At 36.7% G+C, this 26,203-nt stretch overlaps 2 protein-coding genes and 1 pseudogene across 2 annotated transcripts; all 3 read left to right on the top strand.

Annotated features, from left to right (window-relative positions):
• The first annotated feature begins 406 nt into the window (after positions 1-406).
• Positions 407-1,366, top strand: LOC125406568 (olfactory receptor 8K3-like). Its single transcript, XM_048443619.3, has one exon. The coding sequence runs from the start codon at positions 407-409 to the stop codon at positions 1,364-1,366; it is 960 nt and encodes a 319-aa protein (XP_048299576.3).
• Positions 1,367-6,064: 4,698 nt separating this feature from the next.
• LOC125406479 (olfactory receptor 8K1-like) lies at positions 6,065-7,015 on the top strand. Its single transcript, XM_048443544.3, has one exon. It carries the CDS (start codon positions 6,065-6,067, stop codon positions 7,013-7,015), a length of 951 nt encoding a protein of 316 aa, XP_048299501.2.
• Positions 7,016-15,882: 8,867 nt separating this feature from the next.
• Positions 15,883-16,829, top strand: LOC125406405 (olfactory receptor 8J3-like; annotated as a pseudogene).
• Positions 16,830-26,203: the final 9,374 nt, after the last annotated feature.

Here is a 26,203-nt window from a genome sequence, read left to right as displayed (position 1 = left end):
GGTGGACTAACCCCTCAGAGTCCTTACTTCCTTGCTCATCTTCTCCCTCCTTCTGCCTAGTCTATATGGATGCACAGCTCCCTAGACCTGGATGTAGCAGGGAGGGCCTTGGACTTCCCACCTTACAGGATTCCTGGCCCTCCCTCAAGCAGGACAGGAGAGGGAGGAAGGGGTGTGGGGGAGCGGGAAGGGATTGGGAGGAGGGAAGAAAGTGTAAATAATTGAATGGAAAAATAAAAATTAAAAAAAGAACAATGAGTTTATACTCACAAATCAAATTTTTTTAAATTTTAAATTATGTCAATTATATTAGTGTTGTATATGAAATATCTGTCCGTTGATAGTACAGGGCAGCTATTGTTAATATTGGTGTTTCTACTCTGAGCAGGTTTTCTGAAAGGCCACAATGGGGAATCACAACCTTACCGTGGTGACAGAATTCATCCTAATGGGCATCACAGACCACACTGAACTTCAGGCCCCATTGTTTGGGCTCTTCCTCATCATCTATCTGATCTCACTGATGGGCAACCTGGGCATGATCATCCTCACCACAGTGGACCCAAGGCTACAAACACCCATGTACTTCTTTCTCAAACATCTGGCTATTACAGATCTGGGTTATTCTACATCTGTTGGACCCAAAATGTTAGTAAATTTTGTTGTCGATCAAAATACAATATCATTTAACCTTTGTGCTACACAGCTTGCTTTTTTTCTTGTGTTCATCGTTAGTGAACTTTTTATTCTGTCTGCAATGTCCTATGACCGCTACGTGGCCATCTGTAAGCCTCTGCTCTACACTGTCATCATGTCACAAAGGGTGTGTTGGGTACTAGTGGCAATTCCTTATCTCTATTGCTCATTTGTTTCTCTTCTAGTTACAATTAAGATTTTCTCTTTGTCTTTCTGTGGCTACAATGTTATCAGTCATTTCTACTGTGACAGTCTTCCGTTGTTACCTCTGCTGTGCGCAGATACACATGAAGTTGAACTGATCATTCTAATTTTAGCAGCCTTTGATTTGATTTCTTCTCTTCTGGTTGTCCTTGTGTCCTACCTGCTCATCCTCATAACTATTCTGAGAATGAACTCTGCTGAGGGCAGACAGAAGGCTTTCTCCACCTGTGGGTCCCACCTGACAGTGGTCATCGTCTTCTATGGAACTTTGATATTTATGTATGTGCAGCCCAATTCTAGCCACTCCTTTGACACAGATAAAGTGGCTTCCATATTTTATACCATGGTCATTCCCATGTTGAATCCCTTGATCTACAGTTTGAGGAACAAAGATGTAAAATATGCACTGCAAAGGACATTGAATAATTTGTGCAAATTATTTTCTTTTGGTTTTCATAAAATATAAATTTTCCTAATGAAATGCATTCAAAAGACATCAAAAACAAATTGTTGCTATATTAATTTGTAAATGTCTTATTTTATATTATTTTTAGCTGTTATAGATAGAGTAATAGTGAAAAACTGAAAGATTAAATAAAACTTTTCCACAATAAGTTGATTTTAAACAAAAGTGGAGAGAATACACACCAGAAATCTCTCCTCTAAACAGATGCAAGTGCACGTGTACACATGCAAACATACACGCACACACAAATATACATATATACATCAGCAATAAGGAGAGAGATATGATGAGGAAGCATGGAAGATAATGAGAATTTCAGAAAGAAAATGACTAAGTTCCTTGTGTGTTTATCATTTGTTGAATTAAAGCCCAAAGTAGCTGATCTATTTGATCATTTTGTCCATGTAAGTGCTTTATCTCAGACTTAACCTTTACTTCTTAATATAATAGTTTTCATTTATATTCCATAATGTTACCTCTGCTGGAGCACCCTGAGCCAGAGACCTCTGCATTTGTTTACAGGAAATAAAATTCTTATTACTTTGCTGAAATAATGACTACCCTAAACACTATTAATAAGCAATAATTTTTTCCACAAAAAAGTAAGCTCGATCGGTGAGAAAGTCTTCATATTTTCTACTTGAACTCGAGTAGTTTTATATGAACGTCAGTCACCCAGAAAATTATTTAGCAATGAGAATCACAATAACACATTTCTGGGAGTGCTGGCCTATACTGCTGTCCCAGCACTCGGCAGTCTGTTGCAGCAGGACTTCATTCTAAAGACAAATGTAGGTAACATAGGAGGTCTTAATTAGACTGTTATCAGATGAAGGTTCTATGATGACAATCTATCTGATTACAGGGGATCAATCCATGCATGCTCTTCACTATTGCTAGGAGTCTTATTTGGGATCATTCTTATGGATTCCTAGGAATTTTCCTTGTACAAGGTTGCACCCTAGCCCCATAATGGCCCCTTCTATCAAGATACCTCTTTTCATTGCTCGCCCTCTCCACTCTACCCCCAACCTGAACACCCATATCTCTCTTTTTTAAAAGAAATATAATTCTACCAGCAAAATTAATATGAATCCAACAAAACTTATATAATTAAAAATACATAGAGGTGCAACCAAATCAGTTTTTCTGAAAATCAACCATATATTAAATATGTTATAAAGATGTGTCATGATTGACCAATTTTTACTATGGATATCTTATTATAAACAATATATTACACAAGAAGTTTTCCATATCATATCATATTAATGTATAAGAATTAAATGTATTGTTCCTTTTATTTGTAGGTAGTGAAAGGATAGTGCAATGAATAATTCTATTGTCTCAGATGCTAATAAAGTTCTATTTGTGATTTTTAATGTTTAATGATATTGTTTGTTTCATATATTCCACTAGACTAACACAAGGAGTATTTTATTGTTCTTATACAATTAATAGATGAACAAGACACTCTGCCTCCCTCAGGAAATCATGTGCAATTTGTTTACCCACCTGCATTTGAGCTTCAATACAGTGAATCTCTTGGGACTAGAAATGAAAAGTTATATAATTGAAAGTACATTAAATCTGTTCATTTACAAACTAAGAAGATCAAAACTGGATTGCTAAGCAGGGTCTCCACACAGGTAAGAAGGAACAGTGGGCTTTGAAAGTTTTTAAGAAGCATACTTAAACTGAGCTATTACCAAAAACCTAAATATTAATAGTATTAATAACCAGGATAGGCCTTTTCTGCAGTCAATAATGGTCTGTGTTCATTATTCACAATGCTCATGTTAAGATGACTATCTTGCTCCTCAGTCATTCATTTAACCAGACCCTTTTCCTATGTGATATCATCTCTGTCTCATATCTACTAATTACTCAGGATGCCCTTCCTGGAGAGGCAGAATGAGACAGGGTTTTTGAGACTATATTCATATGTTGCATGAAGTATTTGAATCTTGACTTTACCATGTGTATTTGAGTGACCCTTTACTAAGTATTGCAGCCCTCTGAGTCACAGCTTACTTGTGTCCTGTAGGAGTAGAGAAGACATAACTACCTACTTCCTAGTGTACTGTGAGGATCACATGAGTTCAGGTCAGCAAAGAGCTTGGGAGTATACTCAGCACACAATATTTTTCCTATTTCTCTTGGAACTTATATTCTTTCCACTGGGCCTCTTTTCATAATTCTTCACAAGTGTGTAAGAACTGTCGGGATATTCCATCAGAACTTTGTTTTCACAGAAGAGAGATGTATGGTTCAGAGATCATTAGAAATTGTGATTCATCATGAAGAACAAAGAAGTGGCAGAAAATCAGATTGTTGGGAGATTTGAAATGAGTCTTGAGAATTAAGTATTGAACTTTAGTGAAAAAGCTGAGATGTACTAAAACTTTTATCCTTAGCTAAAGATTTATGCAATATATTATAAACATAGTTTCTAAAGTAGACTTATTGCTTCTTTAAACATATGCTTGACTTAATAAGAAGGAAATAAAGATTTACAAATACACACAAAAAATAGGTACACACATGTGTGTGTGATTGTGTGTGTGCTTTAAAACTTGAAATATTAAATGAAGAAATAAAATAAGAAACTTTTGTACATAATTTTAAAACATTGGCAACAGACTAAGTAGTTATTAGTTCTTTTATCAAAATGACTTTACTGCTGAAAATGATGGCACACGCCTGTAATCCCAGCTCTCATTGGGTAGAAGAAATAGGGTCAGAAGCTACAGAAGACTTTCTTGATGTAGAGACATTAAGAACACAAATTCCAGGTCACCCTGGGCTACATAGAAAGACCAAGTCTCAAAACAAAGAACTATATCTTTTTCCTTGCTCTCATGTCTGCCCTTCCTCCATCTCAACTATCCCATTCCCTCAAGTTCTCCTCAAACCTCCCCTCTTCCCTCCTCTGCCCTTTCTACCCTCCCCTATTCCCCACCCCCATGCTCCCAATTTTATCAGGCAATCTTGTCTGTTTCCAAGGTGGATCTGCATATGTTTTTCTTTGTGCTCACCTTATTTCTTCGCTTCCCTGGGATCAGGAATTATAGGTTAAATGTCCTTTGTTTATAGCTAGTATCCAGTTATGAGTGAGAACATACCATATTCATCTTTTTGGGTCTAGGTTACCTCATTCAGGATAGTGTTTTCTAATTCCATCCATTTGCATGCAAAATTCAAGATGTCATTGTTTTTTTTTCCACTGAATAGTACTCTAATGTATAAATGTGCCACAATTTATTTATCCATTCTTCATTTGAGGTGCATCTAAGTTGTTTTCAGATTCTGGCTATTACAAATAATGCTGCTATGAACATAGTTGAATAAATGCTTTTGTAGTACGATTGAGCGTCTTTTAGGTATATACCCGAGTGGTATTCCTGGATCCTGAGGTAGGTTGATTCCCAATTTTCTGAGAAACTACCATACTGATTTCCAAAGTGTTTGCACAAGTTTTCATTCCCACCAGCAATGGATGAGTGTTTGCCTTACTCCACATCCTCTCCACCATAAGCTGTCATTGGTGTTTTTGATCTTGGCCATTTTGACAGGTGTAAGATTGTATCTCAGAGTTGTTTTAATTTGCTGTTCCCTGATGGCTAAAGATGTTGAATATTTCCTTAAGTATCTTTTGACCATTTGAGATTCTTCTGTTGAGAATTTTCTATTTAGTTCTGTACTACAATTTTTAATTGCATTATTTAGAATTTTAATGTCTAATTTCTTAAGTTCTTTATATATTTTGGAGATCAGTCCTTTGTCTGATGTGGGGTTGGTGAAATCTTTTCCCATTCAGTAGGCTGCCTTTTGTCTTATTGAACATGACCTTTGCTTTACAGAAGCTTCTCAGATCCAGGACGTCCCATTTATTTATTGTTGCTGTGTCTGTGTGTGATACTGGGGTTATATTTAGGAAATGGTCTCCTACGTCCATGCATTGAAGAATACATCCCACTTTTTCTTCCATCAGATTCAATGTGGTCAGATTTATATTGATGTCTTTAATCCATTTGGACTTGAGTTTTGTGCATGGCAATACATATGGATCTAATTCAGTGTTCTATATGGTGACATCTAGTTATGCAAGCACCATTTGTTGAAGATACTTTCTTTTTTCCGTTGTTTAATTTTAGCTTCTTTTTCAAAAATCATGTGGTTGACAGTTGAATTGTTGAGGCAGACTGATGGTCCACTGTGGCACCAGAATTTATTCCTACTGCATGTTCAGGTTTTTTGGGATCCTATTCTTTTTGGATGTATACCTGCTCAGCCTAGATATAGTAGGGAGGACCTTGGACCATCCCCAAAACAATGTACCTTATGATTTCTGAGGATTGGATGGGGGTGGGGCATGTGGAAGGAATGAGAAGAGGGAGGGGATGGAAACTTGAATTGGTATGTTTTAAAAATCTAATAAATAAATAAATAACAGAGAATAAAACAAGGAAACAAAATGAAGACCATTCTAATATTTTTATTATTCTGCTCTTTTAAAGTCCACGGTATCATAATTTTGTGGAACACAAATATTGTTTTATATATTTCTGAGCTGGAGCAGGACTGGTGATTTCATATGAAAAAAAAGCCTATCTTATATGCATGTTCTTGACGTACTATTTCAAAAATAACTTATATTAAACTTACTCCCTAAACAGGTTGTCGCTGTTAAGCCCAATGAGGAAACTCAACCACACTGCAAAGATCCAAGTTACTGAGTTTATTCTCCTGGGACTCACCTCCAGCCCCGGCCTGAAGGCACCACTCTTTGGAATATTTTTAATCATATACTTGGTCACCCTGGTGGGCAATCTGGGCATGGTTATTCTGACTCATTTGGACCCTAAACTACACACTCCTATGTACTTTTTCCTGAGACATTTATCGATCACTGATCTTGGTTACTCCACAGTTATTGGTCCCAAAATGATGGTAAATTTTCTTATGCAGCAAAATACCATTTCCTATGCTGGGTGTGCTGTGCAGCTGACATTCTTTGAGATTTTCATCATTACTGAACTATTTATCCTTTCAGCCATGGCCTATGATCGTTACGTAGCCATCTGTAAACCTCTTCTCTATGTGATCATCATGTCAGGGAAAGTGCGCTGGGCGCTGGTACTGGTACCCTATCTGTACAGCATATTTGTGTCACTACTTCTCACGGTGAAGCTATTTACACTCTCCTTTTGTGGCTCTAATGTAATCAGGTATTTTTATTGTGACTGTGTCCCTCTGATATCTCTGCTCTGTTCCGACACACGTGAATTAGAGCTGATCATATTAATTTTCTCAGGCTGTAATTTACTATCCTCCCTCTTGATTGTTCTCATATCTTACATGTTTATTTTTGTGGCAATTCTCAGGATGAACTCAAAGGAGGGGAGGTCCAAAGCCTTCTCCACGTGCAGCTCTCATCTGACAGTGGTGGTTGTATTCTACGGAACGCTGCTGTTTATTTACCTGCAGCCCAAATCCACTCATGCTTTTGATATTGATAAAATGGCCTCTGTATTTTATACATTAGTCATTCCTATGCTTAATCCATTGATTTACAGTCTCAGAAACAAAGAAGTAAAAGAGGCCTTTAAGAGAACTTTTACTCTTGGATTCAGAATCCACACTTAATACCTCAATATTCAGTCACACAGTTGTCATATTTTTTCAGACCATGATACACATGAGATCATTTAATAATAAAAGTAAATAGCAAGTTTAAACCTCTCCATAAAGAATTCACTCTATGCAAGCTCCTGCTTCTTTTTCACCTCAAAAGAATAAAACACACAGTACTAACTAATTAAAATCCTCAAATGCTATTCAAGGTCACACTGGAAATTAAAGCTTATTATAGTGATAATTAATTTATGTTAAATAAATAAATCCTGTCTGAAGATTAGAGGGTAAAACTAACTCACTAGAGGCCAGGTAGTGGTGTCACACTTCTTTAATCCCAGGATTTGGGAGACAGAGGCAGATGGATCTCTGTGAGTTCAAGACCACCCTGGGCTACATAAAATCAATGCAGAAACACATCCCCGCGGTGGTAGTTTACACCTTTATTCCTAGTACTAGGGAGTTACAAGCCTTTAATCCCAGCAATAAAGGGATTGTAAAACAGGAGGAGACAGAAGCTCAGGGCTCAGTCTGCAGTTGCCAAGTTTTAGAAGCGTAAGACTTCTCTAGTGACTTGACTCTTTTGCTTTTATGATCTTTAGCTTGAACCCCAATATTTGTCTCTGAGTGTTTTTTATGCATGCTATAGTTTATAAACATGGAAATGCAGCTTTTGTTGTTTTGGCTTAGTCTTTGCTTTTTTGTTGCTTTGTTTCGCTTTGCTTTGTTTTGGTTATGGTTTTTCAGGACAAGGTTTCTCTGTGGACCTTTAGAGTCTGTTCTGAAATTCCCTCTATAGACTAGAAAGGCCTCAAATTCACTGAGATCCTCCTGTCTCTGCCTCCCGAATGCTGGGATTAAAGGCATGCAGTGCCACTGCCCAGCTCAGTTTGGAGCTTAATTTTAAAAAAGGAAAAATCATTCCTAATTAAAATGAATAAATGCAAATTATAGAATTATATATATATATATACATATATAATTTACAGTAGTCTTTGAGCATTAAGGTTAAATAAGATTATGCCATGAAGAATAAGCCAGCTAATGAGGAGGCAAGAAAAAATGTAATTACAACAGAAAATCATTTTTTTAAAATAAAAAAAACTAAGCTCTAAGTGTCAAACAAAGGATCAGACCTCACAATGAAGCATCATTCAGCTTAAGATAATATTTTATATATTAAGGAGAAATTGTACATTGAGGAAGATTTTTTTTAATTAGACACCATGAACAGTTCTCATGAATAAATTTGGGTTTATAGTTTCATGTTGCAATGGCTTATGACTGAAAATGTCAAATGAATTATGGTCATCTGACCACGTACTGCTTCATTACAAACATTTTTTAAATATCTAATGGTGATTATGTAGGAAAGATAACTGGTATTTCAGAGGTCATTGTGAAACCCTCCTAGGAGTCTTGCTTCCATTGAAAGCTTATATGAAATTGTGTAGACTCTAAAACACTGGTTCTTTCCTGTTTCCCCAAAATCAGACAGCCTCAGCTCTTATTTCACAATATCTTTACTATAAACTCTTCCTTGATGCATTCTTCTCAAAGATATCTAACTTTCTGCATGGAATAAATATCTTAATTCAGGTATGAAGTTGTGAAACACAAACAGGCAAAGAAAATTCTGTTAAGACTATATCCTAAGTGTTGACCCAGTTCACCCCTTAATTCAATAAAGCATGTTTGAAATCAAAGGGCAGTTTCAAAGGATTGTTTTCCTTTATGAACCAGTTTTAATTTTTTTTAAAATAAAGTTACTACCACAGGTGTCCACAAGGAATAAAAATCAAACCGTTTCATGTGTAGTTTACACTGCTTCTCTGGATTAGAGAAAGGTGTCGGGAGTTGTGTGGCCGAGTTTCTGACCAGAATATGAATGCTTGCTCAATGGGTCTCCAGATGATGCCCATTCCACTGGGACAATCTCACTTGGCAAGAAACAGCGGACTTCGGGACAGCACACATTACTGCTGGGGCCACACGACCTGCATGCTCTCTTCTCTCTTATAACATTGATTATCTCGGAGGTTTTATTGTCATTTCGTCAATCATGCATTGTACAGATGTGATCATTCTTGAAAACCCCACTTTGCTTTCTCAAGTATTTTCCCCTAAAACTCTTTGGGAACTGATGCTTCTCAGGTTTTTTATTGTTCCCTCTCCCTCCTGCCTTCCCACTCCCTCCACCTTCTTCCCACCCCACCCCCCATCCACTCCTCAGAGAGGGTGATGTCTCCCATGGGGAGTCAGCAAAGTCTGGCACATCACTTTAGGCAGAACCAAGACCCCTTCCCTGCCCCCTATAACTAAGCTGAGCAAGATACCCCTCCATCGGGAACAGGCTCCAAAGAGTCAATTTACACTCTAGCGATGAATATGGTCCCACTGTTAGTGGCCTCACAAACTGCCCAAGTCACATAACTGTCACCCACTTTCAGAGGGCCTGGTTCAGTCTTACACAGGTTCTGCAGCTGTCAGTCCAGGGTCAGTGAGCTCCCACTAGCTAGAGGCATCTGTTTCTGTTTCTATGACAAAGCATCATGATCTTGGCCCCTTTCCTCCTCTGGGAATGCCACTTGCTACTTCAGCACCTGGGAACTGTTCTGATTCAGTGCTGACAGGATCACAGACAAATCACTCAAATTTCTGTAAATATGTTTTGATCAGGATTGTTGTTCTTAAAAATGTGTGCCTATGTCAATGTGCCTATGTTAGTGTTGTAAAAACAGGATGTACCTGGCTCGATATTTGGTCAAACTAGCAAATAAGTGCTGTTTGGGGTTTTAAAATGTTTTGGGAGGAAAAAATCATATTTGATATATTTGGTTTTGCTGGAGGTTAACATCGGAGGATGGGAAACAGTTGTTTGTTAGTATGGAAAAACATGCTTGCTTTGGTTATGTAAGGGTTGGATCTATTCGGGACTGGCCACTTATGTGAAGATCATCTGGTGATCAGACAGCACATTTCTTTGCACCGATGCCCTTCTTTGTCTCAGGATCTAAACCCAGGCTGCACTGAAACTGAGGCAGAAAAAAATCACAATGTTTAAAACAGTCCCAATTAAGAGCAAATTTGAACGATCACACATATACAAAAACTTCAGGACACAAGAATGGCAAAACATTATTCCAAAATGCAAGTACTTATAGGGAATCAGCAGATTACCTAAGAGATTTGAATAATTAAATGATGCCTAATTTGCCCAAACCTTTGTATTTATACCCATCTATTTCACTAGGTCCAGAAGAAACCAAATTCATTGCACTACATATAGGTATACTCCAAAAATTGTTAAAAATATAAACTAAACTATACTCGTTACATGAAATACTAATCAGAAATAACACAAAATGAATGAGCTACACATTCAAACACATAGAAGAACACCAATATCACTAAATAAGCACTATGCTATATTTGGATTAATCTTTAAAACAATTAAATTAATCTATTATTATCAGAATTATGGTACTACATAATTTGTTTTGAGGAAACACTGGGGGTCATTTTAGGGTGATGCAATATTCTATTTCTGGTAAATATTTTTCAATGCCATCCATGGACAATAGTAATTTTTGCATAAGTTTTCTAATTTTTAAAATATTTTCATTAGTTCTTAGTTAATTTTGTACATGTCCTCTTCCTTTAATTCTTCCCATATCTACCCACCTTGCTTCTCCAACAAATTTTGTGTCTTTTTTTCTCACTTCAATGGTGTTTGTGCTGTCTAAATATTCCTGGATATGTTTGTAGCTTTCCACTGGATTGTTGTTGACTTATTGGAGGCTACACTTTTTTTTTTTTTAGAAAATTAGCCTTTGCTATAACAGAAGCTAACACTTTCCAAGAGTGCCTTTGTTAGGTGTGGAACTTGGTGCCCCACTGCCCTCTTCACGCTAGGATTTGGTCTATCTGGAGCCTGTACTAGTCTTGTACATGCTATAATAACTGCTGTGTGTATCCAGGAAGTGTCTGACAATGGTTTGTATCAATTTCTAGGCCCCTGTATAAGTGACATGTGTTTTCTCTAATAAAGATTTTAAAAAATACAAGTAAATTTAAAAACAAAATAATAAACCATGGTATATGTTTATAATTTATTCCAAAATGTCAAGGATGGAGGATGTCTAAAAATGTCATAAAGAAATACTACTGTCTAAAATTATAATACAAGTAATTAGTAATTAATGTAAATTAGAGTAAGAGAGGGAAAACTGTAATCAGGATATAATGTACAAGAAAATAATCTATTATTAATAAAAGGGAGAAATAACTAAAAAATAAAAATTAATTTTAAAAGAGAAGCCTAGCAGACATTTAATAATCTTGTTGCCTTTGCTTTGAAGTTTTGCCCATTTACTTTGATACAAAAGTCTCCCATTTATTCAGCTTCAACATTCTGTTGAGAAAAATCACCTACATCTACAGGTCCACAAAGAATGGCCATGTTAATGTTTTCAAAGCAGTTGTTTGACAAGAATATGCACTGTGCTTTTCCTAAATCTATTCCCATGCAAAACTAGATCTCGTCACTTAGAAATAGAAACAGCAGCAACAATAAAAACATTTGCAACTACTTTTTCTAGGGACTGCAATTTCAATGTGAATTAAAAAGAAAGTTGTTAGAGTATTTATTACTCAATCAAAGTACATTCACACTTCTTCTTTGTATGCTTGTTGGTTTTTAATTAAAATATTGTTAAATTATAAAAAAGAAGAAGGAGTTAGGACAGAGGCAGGAGATATACCCAACAGGTAATTAGTCCACCTAAGAGGATTGTCTATCTATGTAGTTATACCTGTCCTAGAATTATGGTCCCTACATGAATAAGAGTGGCCTCAGATTCACAGAGGTTTGCCTGCCTCTGCCTTCTGAGTGAAGAGATTAAAAGCCTGTGCTACAAAATCTGACCTTGTGCTCATTTCTTTATCTAATCATCACCAGAAGCAGGTAATCATACCAAAATTTCTAACTTTTTTGTCTATCAAAATTTTTTTAAAAATATATTACTATGTAATATGCAGACAGGTGTGTGTATATAATAAATATATAAATGAACAAATGTGTCCATTTTTACCAATCACCTAAATTTTAATTCCCAATTTCTAAATACATTTCTATTTTTAGACATAGGAATTTAAATTTATATAGTTTAAATAGGTAGCCTGTACATAATTTCAGACTGTCCATAATTCAGTACATCAAAACCTTACATATTGATATAAAAATGTTTTCATTGTCTTCATAGTCACAAAAGGCTTAATCTACACAGAAAAGAATGTACCCATTGCATAAAATTTTATAAAATTTGCATTGCACATTAAGTGTAAAAAAATACACAAATCTAAATACACAATAATTATGAAATAAATTTTTAAATAAAAAATGTATAGTCATAGTCAAAAGACAAGATTTTACTTTGTGATACTGTTTAGTTCTTTTCTATTAGTTTTCTGCTTTAGACTCAACTGAAATGGAAATTTAAATTAATAGGAAAAGAATGCTTTGATACATAGAAGGCATGAGTAGGAAGTTTGTATGTGTGTATTATGGTGACTGAGAGTTTAAGTGGAGTGGGTGGAAATTGGTGGCTGATTTATCCAAAGGCACATATATACTGAATCCATAACAACATTTCCAAAGTCTTCCTCTACAGCTTTACGGCTTTCCTTCTATTGTCTTGACTTACTATTTCAGTGAATTGTGAACTTTCAGTTTGACAAAGCTGACTAACCAGTAAGTACTTGGGATCTCCTGTGTTTACTTCTCAATGCTGATTGACAGTCAACTGAAACCATTACCAACGTTTTAATGTAGGTACTAGAGTCTACATACTTGCACTGCAAATACTCTTACACACACAATCATCTACTTAATCCATGAATGTTATAGCTTAAAATCTGTGTCATGCCATTCCTGAAGCAATGAGTATGCTGAGTCTATTTTGAAATAAAGGGGAATAACGCAAGGAAGCACATGGTGGAATGATTCACACATTTCTTGGAGATACAACATGTTCTCACCTTATTGCTAGATTGCTAGTTCTTAGGTCTTAAATAATTCACGTTTGCAATAAGGAAATCCTGGCAAAGAAATGAGGTCCTTTGACAAATGTAAATTAATTCATATGGTTTTGAGCTCTATACAATTCAGTAATACAAGTTCAGACTAAAACAGTACTGTACAAAGAAAACTGTGCACCCAAAGGATGGGAGGATAATGAGTTCCCATCTGTCCTGGGCATACACTGTGAGACCTTGTCTTAAAAGAGAGAGAAATTATCTGTTTATGACTGGCTTAATTCTTAGAGGAGAGTCCTGTTGTGGAACCAGTCCTGAGAGCATCTTCCCCAAGGACTTTTTCTGGATCCTAGCATCCCTGGGCTTCACATTCTGAACCTCAAAGTCGTATAGAGCTGAATCAACTCATGAATGCAGCCATGTAGAGATTTTACTTATGAGCATGAAGTCCAATGTCTACTCCAGGTTGGTTTAGAATATTTCCTATTTTTGTATAAGGACTTTAAATATCCATATAATGCTTTAAACAGAACCATTCTCCCTTTAATTTTGGAAGTATGAACTGCTGATAATCAAGTAGCAAAATATTTAAACTAGCACTATTTTTGGAGATTGTGACTATATTGATCAACAGAGAATGGCATAATGATAAGCCATCCTAGTTTTTAAATAGAATTATCACTGTGTCTCATGGATTAAGTAAATATTTTATTAAACAATACAGTTTTCTTGGTGAATCGTTTTTGTTATTTTATCATTATTATATTATCTATTTTTAAAGGTTTCACTGCCCCACTGAGTTTATTTATTTATTATTTTTTAAGTATTTATTTATTGTGTATATAATATTGTTTGTGTGTATGCCTGCAGGCCAGAAGAGGGCATCAAACCTCATTACTGATGGTTGTGAGCCACCATGTGGTTGCTGGGAATTGAACTCAGGACCTTTGGAAGAGCAGGCAATGAATGCTCTTAACTGCTGAGTCACCTCTCCAGCCCTATTATATTATCTAAAAGAAAAATTTTATGTTTTCATGATTGATTTATAAAAGAAAAGTAGATACAATTTGCTCCAAACAAATTACATTCCTCCTAGAGAATGTAAATTTCTTTGGAAAAATATGTTTAAACGGAATGATATTCCTGCATCACGGTACATGCTCAGAAACCAAGTTTCTAGAAGGCTGAAACAAATAGAACATGGGAAAAAATGGAGGTCAGGTACACACCAGTCAACACTACAAAGTGAGACAGCCTCATGAAGATATTAAAAATATTAGATGCCACATAAACACATAAATATAGGGTTTTAACATATGAAGTAAACTAAGTAGTGGAACACATTTACAAAAGTCATCTATCAGTCATTGAGTCTGTCTACAATTTAGTAAAGGGTCTGTTGAAAGGAAGTACTTTGATGAGGTATCAGAAAACTGGGTCACGTTGAAAGGGGGCATCCACTAAAAGAGTGGACTTTATGGAATCCCAGAACACTAATTTACTTTGATGAAGCCTGTTTCATATTTATGGGTAATTTCTCAGGAAGAAAACATGCTTTCTGAAATTTGTACTTAGCTCATTTACCAAGTACAGAGAGTTCAGAATAAACTTCTCTGCCTCCTTCCAGCATGTTCCAGAGCAAGACTCCAGATGATCTTGAACAGCCCTTCATCCTGCCTCCACATTTTCTTGAGTCCTGGAAGTACAGACCAGCACTATGACAACTGTTTTTCTTCTTTCTGTTTTTTCTTTCCTGTTTTCCCTTTTTAAGGTAATCTCTTACTGTGTGACTGAAACCAGGCTAGAAACTGACAAGTAATTCACCATCCCCCACCTCAGCTTCATGAATTTTGTGATTATTAGTGCCAACCACCAGACCTATATTTTAGTTTGATATTAAGTAGGTTTTCTAAACTCAAAGAATTGATTGTCAGTGATTAGTGACAGATTTTTGTAAACAGCATATTAAACTTTGTTTTAAAGTGAAGACAGAAATGTCTTGTAATACAGGACCTAATACTTGTCTTGTAATGCATGACCTAATACTTGTCTTGTAATGCATGACTTAATACTTGTCTTGTAATGCATGACCTCCCACATACGTCGTAGTCTCAGGAGTATCTGTAATACAGACACCACTAACACTTGATTCCCTAAATGCCAAGTAAACATTTTTCAAACATGAAATGTACAATATACTAAAAACAAGGCTTGGATTGCTGCATTTTTAAATCATTTCCTATTATAACTCAAACAAATCCATGAATATTGACCAGATTCTCAAGGATCTCCATAAAATCAGATGTATCTGCATAATCATCTTTCCCCCACTTCATATAATCAAATTCAAATAATATATAAAAAATACCATCTTATTCTTCTAGCTGTCAAATTTTTCTTTCAATCTCCATCTTTTGCACATTGGCCTACCCAGTGCTATCTCACTACAAAAAAAAAAGCTCATAAAAATTACTAAGTGTATTTTATATTCTTTAGATTTTCTTTGTGGTCCAACCTCTAGACTTTTTCCAAACCATACAATTCATAATCATCACAGCAGCAAAAATAAGTAGATAGATAGATAGATAGATAGATAGATAGATAGATAGATAGATAGATAGATAGATAGAATAAAAAATCTGTGGCTCAAATCAAGTAATGAAAATATTTATCTCTCTAAAATGTCTCCATGATTCACAAATGAGAAAAAGCAATTAGGAAGTCCATTTTGCAATATAACTCTCTACCAAGGATCATCCTATCTAATGACAATTTAGAAATTGCTTCCTTAACTTCTTATGCAATTCTTTCGTTCTCCAAACAGATGAATTCACAGCTTTTACATGACTCCTAGAAATACATCTCATGTCACTGAGTTTATTCTTGTGGGTGTTTCAGACCGTCCGGAACTGCAGGTACCACTTTTCCTTGTGTTCCTGGTCATCTACATGCTGACAGCAGCAGGAAACTTGGGCATCATCATCCTCACCACCATGGACTCACGACTTCAAACTCCCATGTACTTCTTCCTCAGACACCTGGCTGTCATCAACCTTGGCAACTCCACTGTCATTGCTCCTAAAATGCTGGTCAATTTCTTAGTCAGTAAGAAAACCACCTTGTACTATGAATGTGCCACCCAACTGGGAGGATTCCTGGTTTTCATTGTAGCAGAGACCTTTATGTTGGCTGTGATGGCCTATGACCGCTATGTGGCCATCTGCAACCCCCTGCTCTACATGGTGGTGGTGTCTCGACATGTGTGCCTTCTGCTGGTCTCCCTCACATATGTCTGTGGCTTTTGTACAGTCATTGTTGCTTCATCTTGTGTGTTCTCTGTGTCTTATTGCTCGTCCATTGTAATCAACCATTTTTACTGTGACACTGTCCCTCTGTTGGCACTGTCCTGTTCTGACACCTACCTCCCAGAACCGTAGTCTTTATATCTGCAGGTACAAACCTATCTTTGTCCATGAGTATAGTGCTAGTGTCTTATTTCAACAATGTGTTATCTATCGTAAGGATCCGTTCAGCAGAAGGACGGAGGAAAGCCTTTTTCATCTGTGCTTCACATGTGGTGGCTGTCACGGTGTTCTATGGAGCACTGTTATTCATGTATTTGCTGCCTCAAACTGATCACTCGCTAGATACTGATAAGATGGCCTCTGTCTTTTATACACTGGTCATCCCAATGCTGAACCCCTTAATCTACAGCCTGCGGAACAAGGATGTGAAGGCTGCACTAAGGAGATTCGTAACAAATCCATGTAATTCTTTCAAATCAATGTAACTTTAACATACCTTTGGTTAATAAAGACATGGATTTGATCACTCACTATTGTGAAATAAAAAGTGAGATGGCTGACTTATTTGTTTGATGTCAATCCTGGGCAACAAAAGTCAAGGAGAAAAGCAGAACTCAGATACAAAATAAGTAGAACTTCTGGTTATAATAGTAACCTACCCAAATACATGTGAATAACTGCCCTCCGGCAATCTGGTAACTAATTTGGAAGAAATGATTCAAAAACACAAGGATATTAGATCTTTTGTTCTTTTATTTATTCTTTGATAATTTCCGTTGCATTAAATCTACTTTATTATTATTATTCTTTCTAATAGTTACTATTGGATTGTTTCCCACAGATGGTCAATTTTAATCTCCTCTTTCCTTTCCAATTAATTAATGTGCATAATCCACTAAATATTTTGAATTTTATGCTAAGTAAACTTGAACATTAGAGATCAAGTGAGAAAAAAAGATAAGGGGCAGGGAAAATAATAATGAAAGAAAGAAGAAGGAAAAACGAAAGAAGATAAGAAATAAGGGGAGTAAAGAGGGGGAGAGGCAAGGAGAAAGAGAAAATATGAGAGAATATACGATTGTGAGGTCAAAGGATCAAAATAGTACAGGAGGACCCCCCCACACACAGTATTTTCAACAGATAAAACCAAAGCATTATTAGTTGAAATATGTGAATATGTACGCTTTCATTAAAGTTTTTCTTACCTACAATACAAGATTCCATACTATATTAAAATATTTACATACTTTATAAGTAGTGAGAAACAATTTTTCCAAACATGAGAATTTGTATTGATTTGCATCTAACTCTGCCTTTGGGGAATGGACTGATAAGTCTTCTTATGTTACTTTATCTTGATGGTTTCCTTTCAAATAGTGCAATATGTAAAGTAAAGGTTTCACACGATAATAAAAAAAATGCCCAAAACTTACTTGGCCACAAAAGTAGATTAACACGACCAGTGATAAGTCTACAAAGGAACCCTTCATCATGACGTGAACAAGGTAGCAATCTACTGCTTTTATTTGTTTACCTACACCTATAACTTCAATCCAAGTATGAGAAAAACTGAGAAGAAACCAAGCAGAATAGCAATGCAGAAAATACTGGCCAGTATATTCCCCCAACTCACCATAACATACAGAGAAACTAGACAGCATAGAAGACATTAAGGAGACAGAATAACTACATGTCTATTTTGGATGGGACATCTGAACCTATTGGATATAAAACTATATTCTGAGTAAAATCTGTAATCGATGAATAATAACTAAATATATGATATTCATCAAACATACTATTAAGACATAGTATGGCATATTCTCATTTCTTCTGTTATCACATGGGCTTTTAATTTAATATAAACTCTAGGTGCTGAGGATATCACTGAGCTGCTGAAGTGAATATTGATTACACATGGAGCCCTAGGTTTGGTCCCAACACAACTTTGGGTGTGAAGCACCGTTCATGAAGTAAAACTTGGATTCAGAATGTGTTCTTTTTTGTTATATGAGACTACTGTCAACACAAAATCATTAAAAACAAAATATAAAAATGAAACGAGTAATGTAAAGTCACATAGCGCTGCACACGTGTGTGTCCACAACACTCCCCTTTCACGTACATACACACACACGCAAAATAAAACTTTTAGGTATGTACATTGCTCCTGACTGACACTTAACTGACATTTCAGACCTCCTGTTGGTGAGAGCACACATGTGTAATCCTTAGAATTGGAGATCTGAAGAGGAGGACCAAAAGTTGAAACAGAGTTTTTATAGAAAAAATACATCTGTTTATACGTCAAATTTGTGGACATTTATTGACTTGAATGACTCATGAGACCTCAAACTGTAAATAGTATCACTAAAAATGGGATAGTTTTATGTCAGAAATTTAATAACACACAGTTCACATTTCTTAGCTATGTTGATATGTATTTTTATGTCTATTTTATTTTTATATCATTTTATGTTGTTATTTTATTTATTTTTCTGTGATGTACCTGATCGTCACTCTTATTAACATAAACATATTTAGAATTGTAGCAAATACATATAAATTAATAGTATTATGATTTTCTGCATTATAAAGTCTCCAAATTACTTAACATAATTACTTAAATTGCTCTAACATAAAGTTTTCATGTATATTTCCCCAGTAATAACTAAGAAGGGGATAATTAATTAATAACAGTGTCTCATTGCAATTTAACAAAGCCACTGGGAGAAGACAAAATCTTTATTTCAAGAGCTTGATAATTAGGATTCAGCAAACCTTACACACTTAAATCATGCAAATAAAAATGTAAAAAATAAAACACTGTAGAGTAAGACAGATTCTCCTTAATGTAAATGAACACAGCAGCTCCCTGAAAATGCTAAGAATAACTTCTCTGTGCTTGTACAGGATGCTGGGTTCAGTTCCCTGGCAAAGTGGTTTGAGTAAGAATGTCTCCCTTCTCCTGGGCATTTGAACACTGGTCCCAAGTTAGTGATGCTGTTTGGGGCTGTGCAGGAGGAAGAAAGTTCCTGGAAAAGGCCATTATTTTGAAAGCCTCATTCTGCTTCCATTTGCTCTCTGTGTTTCATGCTTGACTTTGAAAGTATCAGCTCCTACTTTGTAATTTTCAGGCATCTTGATGCCATGATGGAGTTTTACTCCTCCAGTGTCATAAACTCAAAAAACTTGTTCCTTTTCCAAGATTCTTCTGATCATGATGTTTTATCCCCACAGCAGGAAAGTAGCTAATATGCCTGTGCAGACCACTTCACAACTCTACCAATCAATGGCATGGTTGTAGGAACGGATGTCTCCTGATTGATTACCTCGTGTGGGAATCACATCTACTCCATTCACTGAAATATTATTCTTTGTGCCAAAGTGAATTCTGACAATTTTATCTTTGTAGTCTTAAAGCAAACAAACAAAAACATCCATTTCAAAAGAAACAACATTATTTACAAAGTAAAAATCCCAGCAGATAAGAGACACAAGTTTCATATCTCAATTTCATAGTTTCAAGAAAGTTGAAGCTAAGAAAACAACTTTGTAAAAATTTCATAGAAAATAAAATGTGTTAAATTATAAAAACAAGTCTAATAATGATTAATTTTTATTTTACATTTAGTAAATCATTGCTAATGTTATTTCACAATTACAACAAAAATAATAATTAGCTTTTCTCTTTGATGAAAAATTAAACCATAAAGATTCACCTAAAATATAAAGAAATGACATTTCAGCAGCTATCTCTAATAGGAATCTGATGAATGAATAGTGGTCATTCGTTAATTTGTCATCTAAGTAAGAAAAACTACTCCAGGGACTAGAGAGTCAGCAAAGCAGTTAAGAACACTCCCTGCTCTTCCAGAGGACCTGGATTTTGTTTTCACTACCAGCTAGGGGTTCACACCATGTGTAACTACAGTTCCTGAGGCTCTGATGCCTTCTTCTGAAACCTGTGGGTATTGAACAAATATGGCACACATACCTACATGTGGGCAAAACACCCTTCCACGTAAAAATAAATGTGCTTTCAAAGACAAAAATCATCTTTAAAAGGACAATATGACAATATCCTATAGTCTATTTTACTCTTGGCTACTTCAGAAATACTTCAGTACTTACTGTGTACAAAGTATTATTTTAGGTTCTTATGATGAAATCATAAATGAAAGGGACATGGTCAAGCAGGCCACTCTTCAGTGACAGGGTCCTAAGTGAGAGGCTGGTACACGAGAAGATTGGAAGACAGAAACCTAGGATCAGAATGTCTTACAAAAAAATAATGACTTATGCCAAGCAAGCTTATTAAAAAGTACAATTTATTATATGCCACTTACAGTAGAACAATTAGGAGAGAATCAACAACAAGGCATCAGACAATGGAACAAAATCGGTAGGAAAACAAACATACATCATACACATACATAAAATCAAACAAGGTTGCTCCAGGGGAACATAAGCTGTCTCTGGAAAGGTTTTTCCAGGTCCAATCACATCTTTGCAGTTGGGAGTCAAGGCATTCCACAAAGTCACACCGGACAACATCCTTACACAAGAGACTTACTGGGAAGACTCATAGAATGGTGCCTGCTTCTGCACAAAAATAGAGACAGCAGCAAACTGGGAGGAGGGGCAGGTTTTATAGCATATCGGAAGCAGGTGATGTGACCTATCAGAAAAGTACAATGCAGTCAGAAGTATTGGTTACCCTTGACTCTGAAACACTTTTGGATTTTAAAGCAGAGTCTCCAATAGGGGACTTTCAAGACTCAGAACTCGGTCAGGGTAATATCCCACTGACTTCTACTCTACAATATCAAGGACATTGAGACAAAGCACACAGTGGCCAGTGGAGTTGGGACTAATTACGATAGCCCCTTATGGTAGAAAGAGTTGGGTTCTCAGAATCTGAAACCAAAGCCCCACCAGTCCCTGGTCCCAGTCTGTTACTTGCTGTCAAGCATATTTTGGTATCAATGAAGTAACTGTATTCTTTCTCCATACATCGAGGCCTCAGGGAAAGTGTTAGGCCCTTCTATCCCTGGACGCAAAATTTCATTCTTCATGAACTTCTACTGTGGTGTAAGGATTAATGAAAAAGTATGCAAGATGACATGAGAATTTTAGCAACACTTATGATTAGGAGGAGTGTTCCTAGAAAGTGAAATACCAGGTGCACAAAACGAGAAAAGAATGAAATTCCAAATGTCTATCAAACAATCAAAAGAACCAACAATCCAATTAAAAATGGAGTACAGACCTAAACACAGAACTCTCAGCAGAGGAATCTAAAATAGCTGAAAGACACTTAAGGAAATGCTCAACCTCCTTAGCAACCAGACAAATGCAAATAAAAACAATTCTGCGATTACATCTTAAACCTGTAAGATTGACCAAGATCAACAAAATAGAAACACAGAAAACAATCCAAAGAATCAATGAAACAAAAAGCTGGTTCTTGGAGAAAATCAACAAGATTGACAAACCCTTCTCCAAACTAATCAAACAGCAGAGAGAGAACGCACAAATTAATAAGATCAGAAATGAAAAGAGAGACATAACCACAGACACAGAGGAAATTCAGAGAATCATTAGATCTTACTACAAAAGCTTGTATGCCACAAAATTGGAAAATGTAAAAGAAATGGACATTTCTAGAAAAGTACCATATACCAAAATTGAACCAAGACCAGGTGAACAACCTATATAGACCTGACAGTCATGAAAAATTAGAAGCTGTTATCAAAAATCTCCCTACCAAAAACGCCCAGGACCAGATGGTTTCAATGCAGAATTCTACCAGAACTTCCAGGAAGAGCTAATACCTACACTCCTTAATGTATTTCACAATATAGAAACAGAAGAGTCATTGCCAAACGCTTTTTATGAAGCTACAGTTACCCTGATACCAAAACCACAAAAAAGACACAACCAACAAAGAGAATTATAGGCCAATCTCACTCATGAACATTGACGCGAAAATTCTCAATAAAATACTTGCAAACCGAATCCAAGAACACATTACAAAAATTATCCATTATGATGAAGTGGGCTCCATCCCAGAGATGCAGGGCTGGTTCAACATATGCAAATCTATCAATGTAATCCATCATATAAATAAACTGAAAGAGAAAAAACCATATGATCATTTCATTGGCTGTTGAAAAAGCATTTGACAAATTCAACACCCCTTTATGATAAAGGTGTTGGAGAGATTGCGGATACGAGGATCATACGTAAATATAATAAAAGCAATATATAGCAAGCCGACAGCCAACATCAAATTGAATGGAGAGAAACTCAAATCCACTACACTAAAATTAGGAACATGACACGGCTGTCCACTCTCTCCATACCTCTTCAATATAGTGCTTGAAGTTCTAGCAATAAGAATAAGACAGCATAAAGAGATCGAGGGGATTTGAATTGGAAAGGATGAAGTTAAACTTTTGTTATTTGTAGAAGATATGATAGTGTACATAAGCGACCCCCAAAACTCTACCAAAGAACTCCTACAGCTGATAAACACCTTTAGTAAGGTGGCAGGATACAAGATCAACTCCAAAAAATCGGTTGCCCTCCTATACACAAAGGATAAAGAAGCAGAGAGGGAAATCAAAGAAACATCACCTTTCACTATAGCCACAAATAGCATAAAATATCTTGGGGTAACTCTGACCAAGGAAGTGAAAGACCTATTTGACAAGAACTTTAAGTCTTTGAAGAAAGAAATTGAGGAGGTTACCAGAAAATGGAAAGACCTCCCCTGCTCTTGGATTGGGAGAATCAACATAGTAAAAATGGCAATTCTACAAAAAGCAATCTATAGATTCAATGCAATCCCCATCAAAATCCCATCAAATTTCTTCACAGACCTTGAGAGAACAATAATCAAGTTTATATGGCAAAACAAAAAAACCCAGGATAGCCAAAACAATCTTATACAATAAAGGAACTTCTGGAGGCATTACCATTCCTGACTTCAAACTCTATTACAGAGCAACAGTATAGAAAACAGCTTGGTATTGGCATAAGAACAGAGAAGTCGACCTATGGAATCGAATAGAAGACCCAGATATTAACCCACAAACCTATAAACACCTGATTTTCGACAAGGGAGCTAAAGGTATACAACTGCAGAAGGAAAGCATCTTTAACAAATGGTGCTGGCATAACTGGATGTCAACCTGTAGAAGAATGAAAGTAGATCCATATCTATCACCATGCACAAAACTCAAGCCCAAATGGATTAAAGACATCAACATTAATCTGTCCACTTTGAACCTGATAGAAGAGAAAATGGGAAGTAGTCTACAAGATATAGGCACAGGAGACCACTTCCAAAGTAGAACCCCAGTAGCACAGACAATAAGAGAATCAATGAATAAATGGGACCTCCTGAAACTGAGAAGCTTCTGTAAAGCAAAGGACCCTGTCATTAAGACAAAAAGGCTGCCTTCCGACGGGGAGAAGATCTTCACCAATCCCTCATCAGAAAAAAGTCTGATTTCCAAAATATACAAAGAACTCAAGAAACTAGACACTAAAACTCTAATTAACCCAATTAAAAAATGGGGTACTGAACTGAACAGAGAATTCACAACAGATGAACTTCGAATGGCCAAAAGGCACTTATGGTCATTCTCTACCTCCTTAGCGATCAGGGAAATGCAAATCAAAACAACTTTGAAATACCATCTTACACCTGTCAGAATAGTCAAACTCAAAAACACCAATAATAGTCTATGCTGGAGAGGATGTGGAATGAGGGGAACACTCATCCATTGTTGGTGGGAATGCAAACTTGTGCAACCATTTTGGAAACCAGTGTGGCGGTTTCTCAGGAAACTGGGAGTCAACCTCCCTCAGGACCCAGCAATTCCACTCTTGGAAATATACCCAAGAGATGCCCTATCATACTGCAAAAGCATTTGTTCAACTATGTTCATAGCAGCACTATTTGTAATAGCCAGAACCTGGAAACAACCTAGGTACCCCTCAATATAAGAATGGTTAAAAAAGGTGTGGAACATATACACATTTGAGTTTTACTCAGCGGTAAAAAACAATGACACCTTGAATTTTGCATGCAAATGGATGGAAATAGAAAACACTTTACTGAGTGAGGTACTACAGACCCAAATAGAGGAATATGGTATGTACTCACTCATAAGTGGATTCTAGCCATAATTAAAGGTCTTTGAGCCTATAATTCGTGATCCTAGAAAAGCTAAATAAGAAGTTGAACCTGAAGAAAATCATATAGTTATCCTCCTGGATATTTGAAGTAGACAAGATTACCAGGCAAACTTGGGTGAACGGGGGATGAGGGGTGGAAGTAAGGGGAGATGGTTAGAGAGAAGGGAGAGGGGGAGGATTGGGGATGGCTTGGGGGAATGTAATGGGGGGAGGGAGGAAGGATGGATATGGGAGCAGGAAGTATATATCTCAACTAAGGTAGCCATTTTAGGGTTTGCAAGAGACTTGATTCTAGAGGGGTTCCCAGGCCCAAGGAGAGGTCCCCAGATTGTTCCCTGGGCAGCAGAGAAGAGGGTGCCTGAACTGGCCTTGGCCCATAACCATACTGATGAATATTTTGCATATCACCATAGAACCTTCATCTGGCGATGGATGGAGATAGAGACAGTGACTCATATTGGAACCCTGGTCTTAACTCCCTAGGTCCAAATGAGAAGCAGAAGGAGGGAGAACGCGAGCAAGAAAGGCAGGAACAGAGGGAACCCTCATCTGACGATAGATGGAGATAGAGACGGAGACCCACATTGGAGCACTGGACTGAGCCCCCAAGGTCCAAATGAGGAGCAGATGGAGGGAGACCATGAAAAAGGAAATCAGGACCGCGAGGTTTGCGTTCACCCTCTGATACAAGGGGACTGATCGAATGAGAGCTCACCAAGGCCAGCTGGACTGAGACTGAATGAGCATGTGATCAAACCGAAGTCTCTGAATGTGGCTGACATGGGGGCTGACTGAGAAGCCATTGACAATGGCACTGGGTCTTGTTTTGTCTGCATGGACTGGCTATTTGGGATCCTAGTCTGATTGGATGCTCACCTTCCTAGACCTGGAGGGAGAGTGGAGGAACTTGAACTTCTCACAGGGCTGGAAACCCTGACTGCTCTTAGAGATGGAGAGGGAGGAGGAGAGGGAGTGAGGGAAGGAGGAAAGGGAGTGGGGGGAATGAGAGGGTATGGGGAGGAGGGGAGGAAGTGAAATTTATATAAACAAATAAATAAATAAATTTGAAAAAAAACACTGATGACAACTTATACTGGAGACATTGTGGGGTAAAATGAACACTCCTGCATTGTTAGTTGGGGTGCAAGCTGGTACAGCCCCTTTTGATATCAGTATAGCGATTTCTAAGAAAATTGAGAAACAACCTTCCTCAAGATCCAGTAATACCACTTTTGGGTATAAATCCAAAGTATGCTCTATTGTACCACAAATACATGTGCACAGTTATGTTCATAGCAGCCTTGTTTGTCATAGCCAGAACCTGGAAACAACCTAAATGCCCCTGAACGAAGACAGAATAAAGATAATGTGCTATATTTAAACAATGGCGTACTACACAGCAGATAAAAATAAAAAAAAAATAATGACATCTTGAAAGAAGCAGGCAAAGAAAAAAAAAGATCTATGAAACATCATATTGAGTGAGGCAACCCAGACCCAGAAAGACAACCCAGACCCAGAAAGGCCAATAACAAGTGCAAAGATTTTTATGTCATGCTTTCCTACTTGCTGTAAATGAAGATCATATAAACGCCCTTGTTTCCTACAGTGATCCTAGGCACAGCACTATAATTTCTACAGGTCCTTG

Source organism: Myodes glareolus, chromosome 6 (genome assembly GCF_982192425.1).
Source record: "Myodes glareolus chromosome 6, mMyoGla1.1, whole genome shotgun sequence".
Taxonomy (NCBI): Eukaryota; Metazoa; Chordata; class Mammalia; order Rodentia; family Cricetidae; genus Myodes; species Myodes glareolus.
This window is presented reverse-complemented; position numbering and strand designations above follow the sequence as displayed.

What these genes read in the sequence shown, in the direction of transcription:
- LOC125406568 (XM_048443619.3), top strand. Translation starts at nt 407, where the DNA reads ATGGGGAATCACAACCTTACCGTGGTGACAGAATTCATCCTAATGGGC.
- LOC125406479 (XM_048443544.3), top strand. Translation starts at nt 6,065, where the DNA reads ATGAGGAAACTCAACCACACTGCAAAGATCCAAGTTACTGAGTTTATT.